At 38.3% G+C, this 14229-nt stretch overlaps 1 protein-coding gene across 2 annotated transcripts in view; it reads right to left on the bottom strand.

Moving 5' to 3' along the window:
* PIGG (phosphatidylinositol glycan anchor biosynthesis class G) overlaps nt 1-14229 on the bottom strand; it is an 81341-nt gene that overhangs the window by 40090 nt on the left and 27022 nt on the right. For both annotated transcript variants that reach the window (XM_042787692.1, XM_032981734.2), the window contains exon 9: nt 7627-8090. In XM_042787692.1, coding sequence (XP_042643626.1) covers nt 7627-8090 — 464 coding nt within the window. The remainder of the gene's footprint in view (nt 1-7626; nt 8091-14229) is intronic.

Raw genomic sequence — 14229 nt, 5'->3', positions numbered from 1 at the left:
AAAAAACACAAAAACCAACCAAACAAAAAACATATTCAAACCACTGTAATTACTGCTGAAAACATTTGACAGAGCCTTAGCTACAGTACTGTATTTCCAAATTAATCACTGCACTGACATCTGTTATGAACTTTCCAAGAGGTATGGTAAAATATTTTAGTATTTTTAGAGAAGTGGTTTTATTAATGAGGTTTTCTATTCAAGCATGCATGTTTAAAAAGTATTAATTATTGTGTTCCACTATATGCTAGTTTTTCTGTTAATTATATAAAAACTGAGCTGCATATCGCATAATGGAACAGGGTCTAATGCTTTTAAACTAGGGGTTTGTTATTTATGTGTTTTGAATCAGTGCATTTCGATTATACGACAGCATATGATTTTCTAGCATAAGGCAGGAAATATTTTTGAACTATAGAATTAGAACTATTCTCTCTTTTTTAAATAACTGCACATGTATTTTATTTGTTTCATTTTAGACATACGGAACATTACCTAGCCAAAACGACCAGAAATATACTTACACAGTTTAAAACATACACACACAAACATTAGCACAATATGTTTCCCTTACGCAACTACAGCACCTTGTATTGGATCAATACATAGAAGAGATAAAGACACAAAATTTTCATCATGGCCAAGAAGATTACAGATACAGTTTGTTTGTTCCCCCACATCCTAAATAGGTAGCACTCATTCCAGAATCAAGGGCATTTCGTTTAACATGCTGCCAATATTATGAATTTAAATCTACAATTACATCAATTAGCACTGCACAATGTAATGGGGTAAAGATCTACACTCAATCCCTACTATACCTAGCTATGCAATTTCAGAAAACCCACTGTAATCCAAGAATCGCTAACCCTTGCCAACTGCAAATATTCCCAGTATTCCAAGTGGCTTAGAACCACTAATTTTGTTAGATTTACATTCTGTTAAGAACATCATGTAAAGTGTGAGTGCAAACGGCTCCATCTTCTGTCTTCCACACTTCAAAATGACATGATAAAAGATGGCTAACTTCAGCAAACTGACAGTGAGTCTGGACTGTTATCTACATTAACTCCAATCTCACTCATGAAGCTCCAGTTTTATCTTTGATTTAATAAAAATTATATTACTTCCAAAGGTTTACTTTCCTGTTCCCTAGTATATACCTTATCAGGAGATTGACCAGAAGCTGTTTCAGCTGTTGTGCTTGCAAAGGCACAAAGGAAAGGATACGTGGCAGAAAAATTGTCCTGCCAGTTCTCTGTGCAGGACCCAGCTTCATAAAACTTCACGACTCCCAAGAGATGCACTGCTCTCTGCAGGCCAATAGAGGAAAGTGAGAGGAATAATAACTGAAACTGCGGGAGAGAAAATGTAGTCTTGATGTTTCTTCTCACTATTGTTCTTCCTCCACAGAAGGAGACAGCAGAAGCAGTGAATGGATTGCTGCAGCAACCTGTGAAGATTGTGCGTGCACCATCTCTTATGATCAACACATAAAGAACTAATTAAGTAGCCACTGCATCTTTCCAATTAAACTTTGTGGAAAATTTTAAAAGCTTTCGGGCCATATTCTCCTTGGCTTCTCACTGTATGAGAGTGAGATAAAACAAATCAGGGATAAGTAACAGGACATCATCATCATCTTTGCCTTTGTCTCTTTAAGTCAATGAACTTTTGTTAAGAGATTCTTGCAGGCAAATCTAACATAGCAACACATAAAAATTAAAAAAATCATTTGTACATGTAAGAAGTAGTTACTGGTGCTATATCAATTAAGACATTAACAGCTGCACCCTCCTACAGTGAACCTTTGAAATCATACTGTAACCCCTCAAAAAAGAACGAAAATTCTCAGTGAAGGCCCAGTGGACAGCAAGGGTATGTTCAAAGTCATACACACATCAGTCACTAATGGTGCATTCTTGACTGCTAGAACAGGGATTTATATCCAACTTGTGTCTAGGTTTTCTGGTAACAGTCCTCTGTGATTTCCATTTTGGACTTTTTCTGAACCATGTAAATTTGTTGCACATAAACCTACTCCGGTGTTTCACAGAGTTTGCTGAAGACACAATAAAAGGATTTATAGCAAGTGAAGCCAGATCACCATAAACCACCTACAGTTTCAAGGTTTTTCCAGCCAAGGCTCTTACAGATATTAAATGAGCAGGTATTTTGGAAGAAGATTTTAGTTGCTCGGATCTCAGGTGAAATGTAATGGGTTTTGCCCAAACCATAAAATTGAAAGTGAAGAACCAATAGTTTCCTGAGACAGAACCTGGGAAGAAGGGAAGGAAAAGACAGCTTTGGCTGTATGTTCTTACTGTAGCAGCTTGTGGTCTACACTTTCATAATTCTGGTATCAGAATGAAGATCAAAGAAATTTCTTTCCACTGCTCTGACCTCACCCCACTACTGCAAATATTAGTAGAGTGAAAGGAATTATAAATGCACACACACTTCATATTTTATGCGAATAAAGCCTATTTTAATTGTTTACTTTCATTCTGCTCTGTGCAATAGAATACAGAGGAACCATGTGGTATGCTAGCTTTGGGGGGAAGGGCATTTGGGGATGATTAAGTACATTATTAAAAGAATATATTATCATCTTCCCATGATGCTGCTGCTTCTCGTCACTTCTCTTCAAGCTAATGCCGTCATTGACAGCTTCACTCCTCCTACAGTGAGCCATGCAGCAGCTCTGACACCTTCCAAGTATCAGCTCTGACCAAGATTAAGAACCAAATAAACCTAACCGAATACCAACTAATTAAAAAGAAAACTTGATTTTCAGGCAAATTTGGGGGTTGCAAGTTCTCTTCTGCTTCATCTACTGTCTGATATTTTTTTGTTCTTTTTCCCACAAAAGTCTTTCTGTTTCTTTCTTTGTAGCAGGGTTTGCAGTCTTTGCAAACAACAAAGAATATTTTCTTTCTTTCAGCACTGTTGAATGTATCCCTAGTAGCCAAATTCAACACACTACAGGTAGGTTGATCTGTGTTTTGCTGTTTTTGTTTTTCCATGCACAAACCTGCACAATGATCTCCATCTTAAATGCTGCACCCCTTATGCACTGTCCAGATAAGCAAAATATTAGTCTGAGCATGAGCACTGATGTCTAACAGGTCAATACAGGGGAAAAAAAAAAGAAGGTAGTTTGTTCATTAGTTTATCTTAGCAACAAAATAGAAGGCTGGCTAGAAAAATCCTGAGTAGCTTTAACTCAAACTAACAAGGGCACACATAATTTAAGTAGTGTTCTAATTTATTATTACTAAAAAATGTGTTATTAAGACATAACTATGCAAACTAAACACACACTAAAAATAGAATAACAATCAACCTTACAGACTAGCAGTGCATTTTGGGAAGAGGAACAAGTGCTTTATGGAACTCAGCTTATCACCAACTTTTAATTTATGCTATAAGGAAAATACGTCATCTCAATCCTGATCAAAACACTAGGGAAACAGACATCTCTACCACCCTGTTCTCTTGTGAAGGAGAAGCAACAAAGACATTGAAACCTCCAACCAAAGAAAATGCAACCATACTCGCCAAATAGGAATTCACAGATACTCTACAAACCACAGAATGTAAAAAGATTTAGTTGCATTGTTGACGGATCTTTCTGAAGCTTTTCCAGTGAGCCATTTCAGACCCAAGAACTCACCTATAACCCATCACTCAAGTCCAAAAACTCTGCACTTCAAATGCTGCTATTTGGACAATCTTTTAACCCTATAAAGCAACTGAAGTATATGTCAGCATGGTAACATATATCATATTCTCCTGCTAGACTGAAAACTGCTCCACTAATTTAAGTCAGGATGTAGCTCCACAGCAGCCCAAGTCAACTTATGCCAGGGTTCTGCTCTTTCACCTGCTCCCTAAACATGGCAGTAGTTGTTACACCAATGACAGGGAGAAGGGACAACCGTGGCAGCCTCAATAACACATCCTATTACCCTGACATGGCACAGCACCATGGACTGTTCCACAATCTTTTTAAAGTGCCTAAAAGTAGAATTTTGTGAATTATTGCTTCTTTCGCAGATTTAAAAGGCAAGTGGATTTTTGTATGGAATGCTTGACAGTAGCAGAAAGAAAAAACTGTTTATGTCTGCAGCACTTCAAAAGATGAAGGTACTTCTACATTTTGTTTCTACAGGGACTTCAACAGCAGCAGTGCTGGCTTGCACACTCTTCCCTTCCTGCATTCCTGTTACTAGGTCAGCCCATTTGCCTGTGAAGCTGGATGGTAAATGAGAGTGGGAAGTGATCGATCTGAAAGCAATGAGTTTTCCACTCTGTCTTGGGTTATTTTTCCAGCCACATCTATTCAATGATTTAGTTCACCATACTGACAAAGCAACAGCTATGCTGGTAAAATACAGGGCCAGTGAGGGGAGGAGCAAGACAGCAGGTACCTTGCCTTATAAGGCAAGAGCTCCTTTAATACACTATTAGAGACAAACAAGCAGTCATAGCCTAAGATTATAGCTGTAGGACCATTATTCTTCTACTTGCTTCAAGACCCAGGCAAACATACTCAATGTGAGGCTATGATTTGGTGTGGAAGCACAGGGAGCAATCCACCTGTAAAATTCTGAAGTTTTGGTTTTCATACCTACCTGCTGTACTTTAGCCTAACTGGACGGGGAGGCAGACAGCTTTAATAATACGGCTGTGAAGGCTTTATGAAGGGGAAGTAATACTTAATCAACCTGACAGACTTCTGTGACGAGATGACTAGCTAGGTAGAAGAGCAGAGAGCAGGCAATGTTTGTTATCTTAGCTTTAACAAGGCTTTTAACACCATCTCCCATAACATCCTCCCAGGCAACATGATGCAGTCCAGGCTAGGAAAGTGAACAGTGAGGTGGACTGAAAACTGGCTCATTGCAATCAGCAGGACAAAGTCCACCTGGAGGCCAGTCACATCAAACCCAGGGCGTGGCACCGGGGCTAATACTGTTTGATATCTTCATTAATGACCTGGGTGAAGGGACAGAGTGCCCCTCATCAAGTCTGCACACAATACAAAACTGGGAGGAGTGGCTGATACAGTAGATGGGTCTGCTACCACTCAGAGGCACCTCAACAGACTGGAGAAATGGCCCAACAGAAACCTTATGAAGTTCAACGAGGGGAAGAGACAAAGCCTGAACCTTGGAACAAATAGCTAAACACATCAGGACAGATTGGAGTCTGACCATCTTTTCAGACATGTGGACACTGAGTTGATCATCACTGAGTTGATCATCAGCCAGCAATGTGCACTTGCAGCACAGACAACTAACAACATTTGGGGCTGCATTATGAAAAACGCTACTAGCAGGTTCAAGAAGGTGCTTATTCCCCTGTGCTCAGCCCCGGGTCCAGTTATGGGTTATCCAGTACAGAAAAAGACATGGGCATACTGGAGCAAGTACAGTGAAGGACTGCGAAAATTGTAATGGGCTTGGAACATCTGTCATACAAGGAGAAGCTCAAAGCACTGGGACTGTTTAGCCTCAACAAGAGAAGGCTCAGCAAGGATCTTACCAGCCTGATGGGAGATGGAGGGTATTAAAAAAAGATGAAGCTATATCCTTCTCAGTGGCGTCCAGCAAAAGAACAAGAGGCAATGGACACAAACTGAAATAAAATAAATTCTGTTTAAATAGAAGGAAGAATTTTTTTGGGAAAAGAAAACAGGTTGCCCAGAGTAGTTGTGGAGCCTCCATGCTTAGAGGTATCAAAGACCGAGCTGGACAAGGATCTGAGCAATCTGTTCCAGATTACTCTGCTCTGCATACGGGGACTGAACCATGTAATTTCCTGAGGTCCTCTCCAACTTCAACTATTCTATGATTCTGTTGTTTTCAAAGATGGATAGGAATTTTGCAAAACATGATATTTCTAATTCACATGAGAAAAAAAGTGCAACATAAAAATAGCCTCCTCTCTCCTTTTTCCCCCCTCCCTCTCCAACAGGGGAAAAAAAAAAAAAAAAGACTAACCCAGAACAGGTGTAAAGAACCTTGGTTTGCCTGAGAGGATTGCTTGGAAGCTCCTGACAGGCAACAGTGTTAGAGCTGGGTGTATAGGATTTCCTAGCTTTTGTTATAAATCAGGAAGCCCCAGAAGCACCTGTTCTAGCTGCAGGCTACGTTCTACCTGTGCTATCTCCATCAGTGCCCACAGCCCAAGGCTATAGCAGGTTTTGCTCCTCTACAGACATACCTAGCACCAGGAAATCAGAGGTGGAAGCACATGTAACCAAGAAAGGATCTTTGGACGTTAAGTCCAGGCATGCACACATAATTTTTAGAAGGTTGTTATTGTTCCCAGTGTCATTAAACATTCCTGGGGGACCATACAAGCAAAAGCACATCTCTGAAACAAACACAATTTTTCAGCTGCAAGAATATCAAGTCCTTGGTTCATGGCACTGTGGAACTATTACACTCCAAATAAAAGGGCTGACAGCCTGAAGAAGACATTTGGCTCATTAAATTATTGGGCAAATAAATCTTTAGAAGATGCTCAGAATTAATTATAAAAATCCTCCCAGTTACACCATATCACACCTCATCCTGCTCACTGGCTCACTGGCTTAGCTCACAAGGCAGGAGTTCTCTATCATGTGGATTTAATGTTGGAAATATGATACTCCTTCCTCAATCCCTCACCTCATCTCAAGAGGAAGAATGCATGGTGAAAGCTTTGGTATAAAACAACTGCTATTATGCCATAAATTCCCTCATATGTCTTTCGGTACTCATGCCTGTCACAGCAATTAGCATTTCATCTGTGATGATGCCAATAAGTAACAAGTCTCCTATTAGTTCATGTTCTCGTGTTGCTTTTAATGAATTATGAGTGACATTTCATCTACATGTTGTAAGATACTGGCAAGAAATCTCTATCATACAGGTCACAGCCTTCCCATCTGCTGTCTGCAAAACCCTGACTAGTCAGTCACAAGGTACTGCTTCTCCATCCACCAGCTGAAGTACAGAAGACAGTTCAAGTATCAAGTACTTTTTATCACTGAATAATGACTGTAGTACTTCACAATACTAAAAGGTAGCAGAAAAAGTACAAGCCCTTCTCCAGTGTACTTCAAGTTATAAAAAATTCCCCTTCTTGCTTATCATACTACACTTGAAAAATTCCTTCAGTTTTTCACCCGCATGTTAGATACCTGTGATAGAATTCTACGTGCAGTGTCTTCTGCAACTTCATAAAGTGTGGAATTAAGCAAAATGTTCCACCTTAATTTCAAGGGTTTAACTCTATTAAGCAATTTTTAATTTCCCAAACCAGACACTGTTGACTTACACATGGAAAATATTTACTTTTTGCCTCTGATAAATGTATCGCATATAATTGGCATTAATTAGATAAGTCATGGTGCTGGGCAAAGATTATAAACTATTGTTAGTACACAAGGAATTACTCCTGCATGAAATAGCAATGAAAAATTCCTTATGTTACTTCACTATTTACCTACTTCGCATGTTTGCAGCACTTTCTAAACAGAAACTGTATAGAAACGTATACATATTTCACCAAACAAAACACAAAATAATTTTTAAATAAGACAGAAAGTATGACAGTAAATCAGATACCCACTTTGTCAGCCAATGTCCAAAGTCTGGTCGATGAGCCCACTGGACACCTGTCTGATTCAACGATCGAAGTAGTCGACAGCAAATAAGGATGATCCATGGACTTGCTAAGCTTATCCACTTATCTGATCCTTTTCTGAGTTTGACTGAAGAGGTGGCCTTGCCCAATTCTGAATGCCCAATACTGGCTGCTGGAATGTCTATATTCTTGTACTCAGAGGCTTCCCCAATACTATCAAAATTTTGTTTCATAGTGATGCTATGTTGAGGGTTACATTCTTTCAGAACAAAATTATTTCTACAAAGTTCCTGACACAGCACCAAACAAAGTGTATTGATAAGAAAATACCAGGTTTGATGTTCCTCTTCTATAAAACTGCTTGCCCCCAAACTCAAAACATGGCCAACTGTTCCAGCCAGAATCACCACATCTATTTCTGACCAGCTGGAACTGGACACAACTGAATCCTGCAAACAAAAAAAAATACAGCAGTGGTAAAAGTATAGAAAAATTTCACTTGTTTAAGCATTCGTACTGTGCTTACAGCAATTTCCTATAAGAAAACAAAATAAACAATGAGACAAGTTATTTCTATCTTGAAAAACCCCCCAAATTTATAAAAGAATGATTTTAGTGTAGCCTATTTAGCTAGCACTGCAACATAATATTTTTAAAATTACGTTCTGTTTAAGGGAAAAAACTTCTCTATGAATAATCATCACAACTGTACAGATTAAGAATCCCTACCACTTTGTGACCGAAGGTTTAAAACAAGCTCTCTCCCTGTTGCACAGCTGCAGAAGTAAAAATAGAAATCCTACAAAATTAAAATTTGAGATACAGATAATAGGTAATTTTCTAATAGTTTAAATCTGTGCTAACATCAGTACAGTGACAGACTTCACTACTCAAATTAACAAAAGTTACTTGCAGACAGCCTGATGGCACCCCTTAACCTTGCTTAACTTGAAATCTATCTTTCATCACATCATCTACTTCAAACCTTAACCATCTATTATTTACTTCACATGCTGTGCTTAACTAAAACCATAATATTATTTGTCTAATGCCTCCATTAGTTCAATTTCCTGTTCACAGCAGCTACTTGGAATTTCTTCATCATCACTGCCCTCAACAATGTAGATGAAAAGAGAGCATAAAGGCATGTGGAAGGTGAGAGCATCTGCTTCATTGACGTTGTCAGGTTAAAGACCTTTTCAAGCTCACAGGGAATCCAGAGTAAAATGGAATGCCATAAAGAGACCACACAGAGACACAAGCTTGATAAGTAAGCACTAAGGGATATCATAAAGATGGCCAAAACTCTTCAGCCATTAATTGACAGGCCATTAAGAAATGACAGGCATAGCTCTGAAAAGCGTCAGCCTGGACTTTGTAACAGATAAGGGCAAAGTGACAGAAAATGAGTATTATGGATATCTGATGGTGCCTGTGGATCTACACAAACTCATTAAGCAATCCATCAGGAAAGTGCCAAAGGTGGGAGAGACGGCGTGGTGAGGAACAGGCTGAAGGCAGCAGGCAAAGTGAGAGGAGGAAGGATAAAGAGGACAGAGTCACATATAAGCAAGTGCCAGCCAGTGCACTTTTCTGACTGAGCTCTGTGCCTGATCACTGTGTTCTGTTCTGTCTTATTATATCCTCTCCTAACTATCTTTCTGTGCAACTCCACTCTCTGTCCCACCTGTGGGTGCTGCAAGGTCTCACTGCAAGTAACTGGGGACAAGCCTGCATGCCAGCAGCTTGAGACCAGAGAGAGTAAAAGCAAATGCCAAAAACCTGAGTGGGATCACAGATCATTAGACCCATACGTCTGTAGTTCCAGTGACTGTAACGAATGAGGGTCCATGTGCCAGAGACCAAAGTGGGGACCACAGGCCATCAGGACTGTGTGCCTGAGGTACCAGCAGCTGGAGAAATCAAAGTGCACAAGAGGTCAGGGTGTCAGCAACAGGAAAAGCAACCATGGATCACCAAGCTTGTAGGTCTGTATCAGCAACTGGAGGGTCTAGAGTACACACCTATGTGTGAGAGGTCACAGAGCCACTGACTGGATAGACCTGTGTCTGTTTAACTTCTCCTCAAAGTCTAAGCCAAAGATGAGGACAGAGTGCCAGGCTGGGCATGCACATCTGGGCTCCAGCAGCAAGGCAGGACAAGTGCCCCAGCCTTGGACACCGCCAAAGCCAGAAGGGGCTTCATAGCATATTTTAATAAACAGGGTAGCATACTTATGAAGCATTTTGGGAAAGACACTGTCAAAAAACATGCTTTACCATTTTATTTTCTCATTAATTTTTCTCTGTTAGAGAATATCACAGAATATCTCTTAAACTGGAATTTTAAACACCCGATAAACAACTTGAAAGTCATTTTTACTTCAAAACAAAGATCTCTGAACCAATTTTCATGTTAATTTCTTTAACTTCATACCTCAACCACACCATCCTCCTACATTTGACCTTATGGACAAACTTTTAAAAACTGCACTGAATACAGGTAAATCTGAGAGAGAATGTATTCACATTTAAAGATGCATAGTGTACTACAATTCCTGAACTGTTTAAGTCATTTGTTAGAAGAATATAGAATATAAAATATAGAAACTCACTAATCTTAGAACAGGTAACAACTGGGTATAAAAAATACAAATATCCGTGAGCATCTTAGATGCAAGTCTCACTTATGCTTAAGATTTACTGACAGTAGCATATGCAATTTTGTTCAATAAGCAAGATGATGTAACATGGAGAGGACAACAAACACACTTGATGCAAGAAGCTAGTTAACACTATCTGGAATTTTGCTTTGAGGAAAACAACTTTTTCAAAATCAAGATTTTATAAGATGTATGTGAAAGAATGCAGGAGGCATAGTTAAAGTTATCACCCATTCAAATCACCTCCATTTCTTGTGTTATTAAAGAAATATATTACACCAAAGGCAATTCACTTAAAAACCACACAAACAAAAAAACAACACATAATTCTCCATGAGTTTATGCACAACAATAATGGGGGAAAAAAACACCAAAAATTTAGCACAAGAACAATCATAATCTGAAAAACTGCCCAGGCTCAATCTAAATTTACTAGCATTTGAAATTTCTTTGGTGCTCTAAAGACCACTCCTTTTCAAATACCGTAAGCTGGTATTTGGATCAAAAGGACACGGTAGAGCAATGTGGTCCATACAGAGACCAAAAACCACGAAATTCACAAAGCTGAGACAAGAACAGTACATGGCTAAACTACAAAATTTAAACTCTGGTAATTCCATCATGCTGACCTTAAAGATCTTGTCTAACTAAATAATGAACGAGAACATAAGCACCATCTGCTTGCAGAAACAAAGGTATCTAAGATCCTCAACAAATGACAATGAACCAGTCTTCAATACAATTAATTTGTCTTCTTTATAAGACGTAACACAAAATCTATATAGAGGTTGCTCTCTTTTATCTGGTTGCTGTCATCACTGATATGAGAACTGAAGAAGTGATGTATTATCAATAGGGAACATGCAAAAGCCTCATGAAAATGACAGCGTTGTTGTGAAATGTCCAAGTGCCAGAAAACTGTATTTTTTGCCTGCTTGTCTGACTCTTACAACTCCAGTGAAAAGAGAAAAAATTTACTCCTTTATTCACATCAAAGGATTAAAGTCCAATGGCATTTATTGATAAACCATATTTTGGACCAGAGTTAGTCATTAGGCAAAATGAAAAATTATCCTGCAAATTATAATCTTCTGAGCCTTGATGATCTAAGAAATACTGAATATAGCTTCCTCAAGTTTTTCTACATTCGCTGGTAATCTCTCATACATGAACTGTGCCTTACTAGGAATGTTATAATTACAGTTTTTTATACTGTCTGACCTTAGATTATTTGTATTGTACTTAGTTTTTAGATCTGGTTTACAGGCACAGAAATATAGGTCCTACTCTGATGTTCACAGTTCTGTCTTTCTAGCTGCTGATTGTCTCCAACCCTCAGGAACTCAGCAGGCACCCCAGATACTAAGAGACTCATATGACTCACCAGTATCTTGGCAAACAATACAGAATCTTTGGTTTAGAAATTTATAAATGCCAGGGTTTCAGTTTAAGCCTATAGTCTCACAAATCAAGGTAGCTTTAACATTTGATACAACAGCATTACTAATTAAGTAACATGGAAACTGGCCTCTTTGTCTTATCTTTGAATGTATTTTGCTAGCTTGCAGAAGTACCAGTACATAAACAATAGAATATATGCATCTCTGCCCATAAAACTTACATTTTCTTCATTTTGAAATAAAACCCCCTGTAGTCTATATTCTGGGTATAATTTCAATTATGTGACTTCTGTATGGTTCTGTATGATAAAACTCTTTCTCACAAAAATTAATCATCCATAGTTAATGCATGAGGAATTTTACAATAATTTTTCAGATGAGAAATGTTTTATTTTTCATGCTCACCATCACCCAAAATTTAAATACTTATTCTGTTCCCTTCTGATATTTGAACTCCCTGCACTCAGTTTTGATTCCCAATGATGACAACTTTCCTGCGACAGAATACTACAGATCACACTTGCTCCTATATTTTCACAATCGTTTGGGATCATTTTTGAAAGCTACCCAGTAAAGGCACCATCGATCACCTTTCTTTTTCCCCTAGTCAAAAAGTGCAAAACAATTTTTAGGTACAATTACATAAAAATTTTTCATCATTCAATTCAGTTAGGATATCACACAGAGGAGGAAAAATAAAAATATTTTTAAATTAAGGGTATTTTAAAATAAACAGAAAGAGATATATTTTGTTTACATAATGAAAAAAAAAAACACTATAATTCTGCATAATGAAAATTCTCAAAAGCTGTATTTGACGAGCTTTAACTTTTGTGTTCTATTTTCGAAAGACTATTGGTTTTAATTTCTATCTGAAATAGGGGAAAAAATACAACTAGTAGTAGTAGTAAACACCATACTTAAGTCAACTACCAAGCAACTGGAGTGAAGCTATCAACAAGAAGTTAAAATTTTTGATGATTTTCTGGAATTTGTAAAGGGCTGCAGAACTATTTAAAGCCTAAAGTGTCATTAAAAGAAGGGACTGGTGCTGCTAGAAACATAGTAATCAGAAGCTATAAATAACAGTCAGGAAGCAGATGCTAACACTGCCTGCACTGGTCTTCAGAAAATTCATGAACTTGGTAATCAGTTTCTATATTCAGCCACAGTGGAAAAAAAAAGCATTACAAATGAGCAGCACGTCAGAGAAAACTTCAGATGTGAACAGAAACAGTTTGAAGAAAAAAAACGCTCTGAAGTGATTAACAGGAGAGCTTATCTTAATTACTTTTAAAATACCTATGCTTTATCGCATAATATGAGCTTAGGAAAGGCTTTTAGCTTTTTTTACTGGCAAGACCCTGATTCAGGATTCTGCTCAAAAGAGCAGGGCTTCAAAGCTCTTTCAAAAGTAGAGCCCATATGCAGATTCACACTGTGGAGATGCACAGGTCACAGACACCTTGATTCACAATATATTTTAGCTTAATATTCCTAACTCACATGGAAAGCCCTTCAAGATCAACACAGAGCATATACACACAGCATATATAGACAACCAATATCCCCCCCGAAGTCTAGGCATTCTATTGGAGAGGGAGATGGAAGGTGGGACATGAATGTGTGAATTTGTGCCCCAGTTACCAGTAAATAACCTCTCACTTCCACACTGCAAGCAACACTAGATTATCCACTTCTCCTTTCACATTCTCCGGGCTCTATCTTTGTATAAGCAGCTATCTGCAAAAAAACCCACCATATCATTCTGGAACAGCCCTGAGACTGGTAAAAATGTAAAGTAAATCCACGTCATTCCTTTTATACATGTCTGGAATGGAGGAACTTACTAACTAAACCTACAAAATATATCAAGCTTGCTTTGGAACTTGAACAGAAACAGCAAAACTTATCTGACTGATGAGATGAGATATACATCCAGCAATCCAGTCACCTATGGAATAGGATTGAAGATGGGCTGACGAAAATTAATTTCTACAGGTCTGGATACAAAGTTAAGTCTGCCTCAACCAGAATTACTATTGCCTACATTTCATAAGACATACTTCAGCTTGCCACATTTTGAGATAAGTTTCATATAGGAATACAATCACAGACAGACCTGGGATGGAGAATCCAGTATATTTATTTCTATCTGCTCCAGCTTTGGAAAAATGAACAACACACAAACCTTATGGAAAACGTTACCAAAAGCCTCCTCATTCATGTGTTATCGACTTGAAGCTGATGATCTGATCATCTGTTGGTATGTCCTGAGGTCCTATCTAGGTAAAATTCCAGAAAACTTGTAGGCACGAATTTTAGATATTCCCTCACCTTTCTAGTTCAAACAGGAAATGCTTGAATTGATAACAGTTCCACTACAGCCATATGGAGATATTTTCAAAGGTGATGTGAAAATAAGCATCTTCATGCCAAAGAAACACCAACTAATCCCTCTCCTAAAATTACATAAGTGCTACTGACAGTGGCACTGAATTTCACTTGTGAATAAAAAGGGGGTTT

Source organism: Tyto alba, unplaced genomic scaffold (assembly GCF_018691265.1).
Source record: "Tyto alba isolate M040663 unplaced genomic scaffold, T.alba_DEE_v4.0 Super-Scaffold_13, whole genome shotgun sequence".
NCBI classification, from domain to species: Eukaryota; Metazoa; Chordata; class Aves; order Strigiformes; family Tytonidae; genus Tyto; species Tyto alba.
This window is presented reverse-complemented; position numbering and strand designations above follow the sequence as displayed.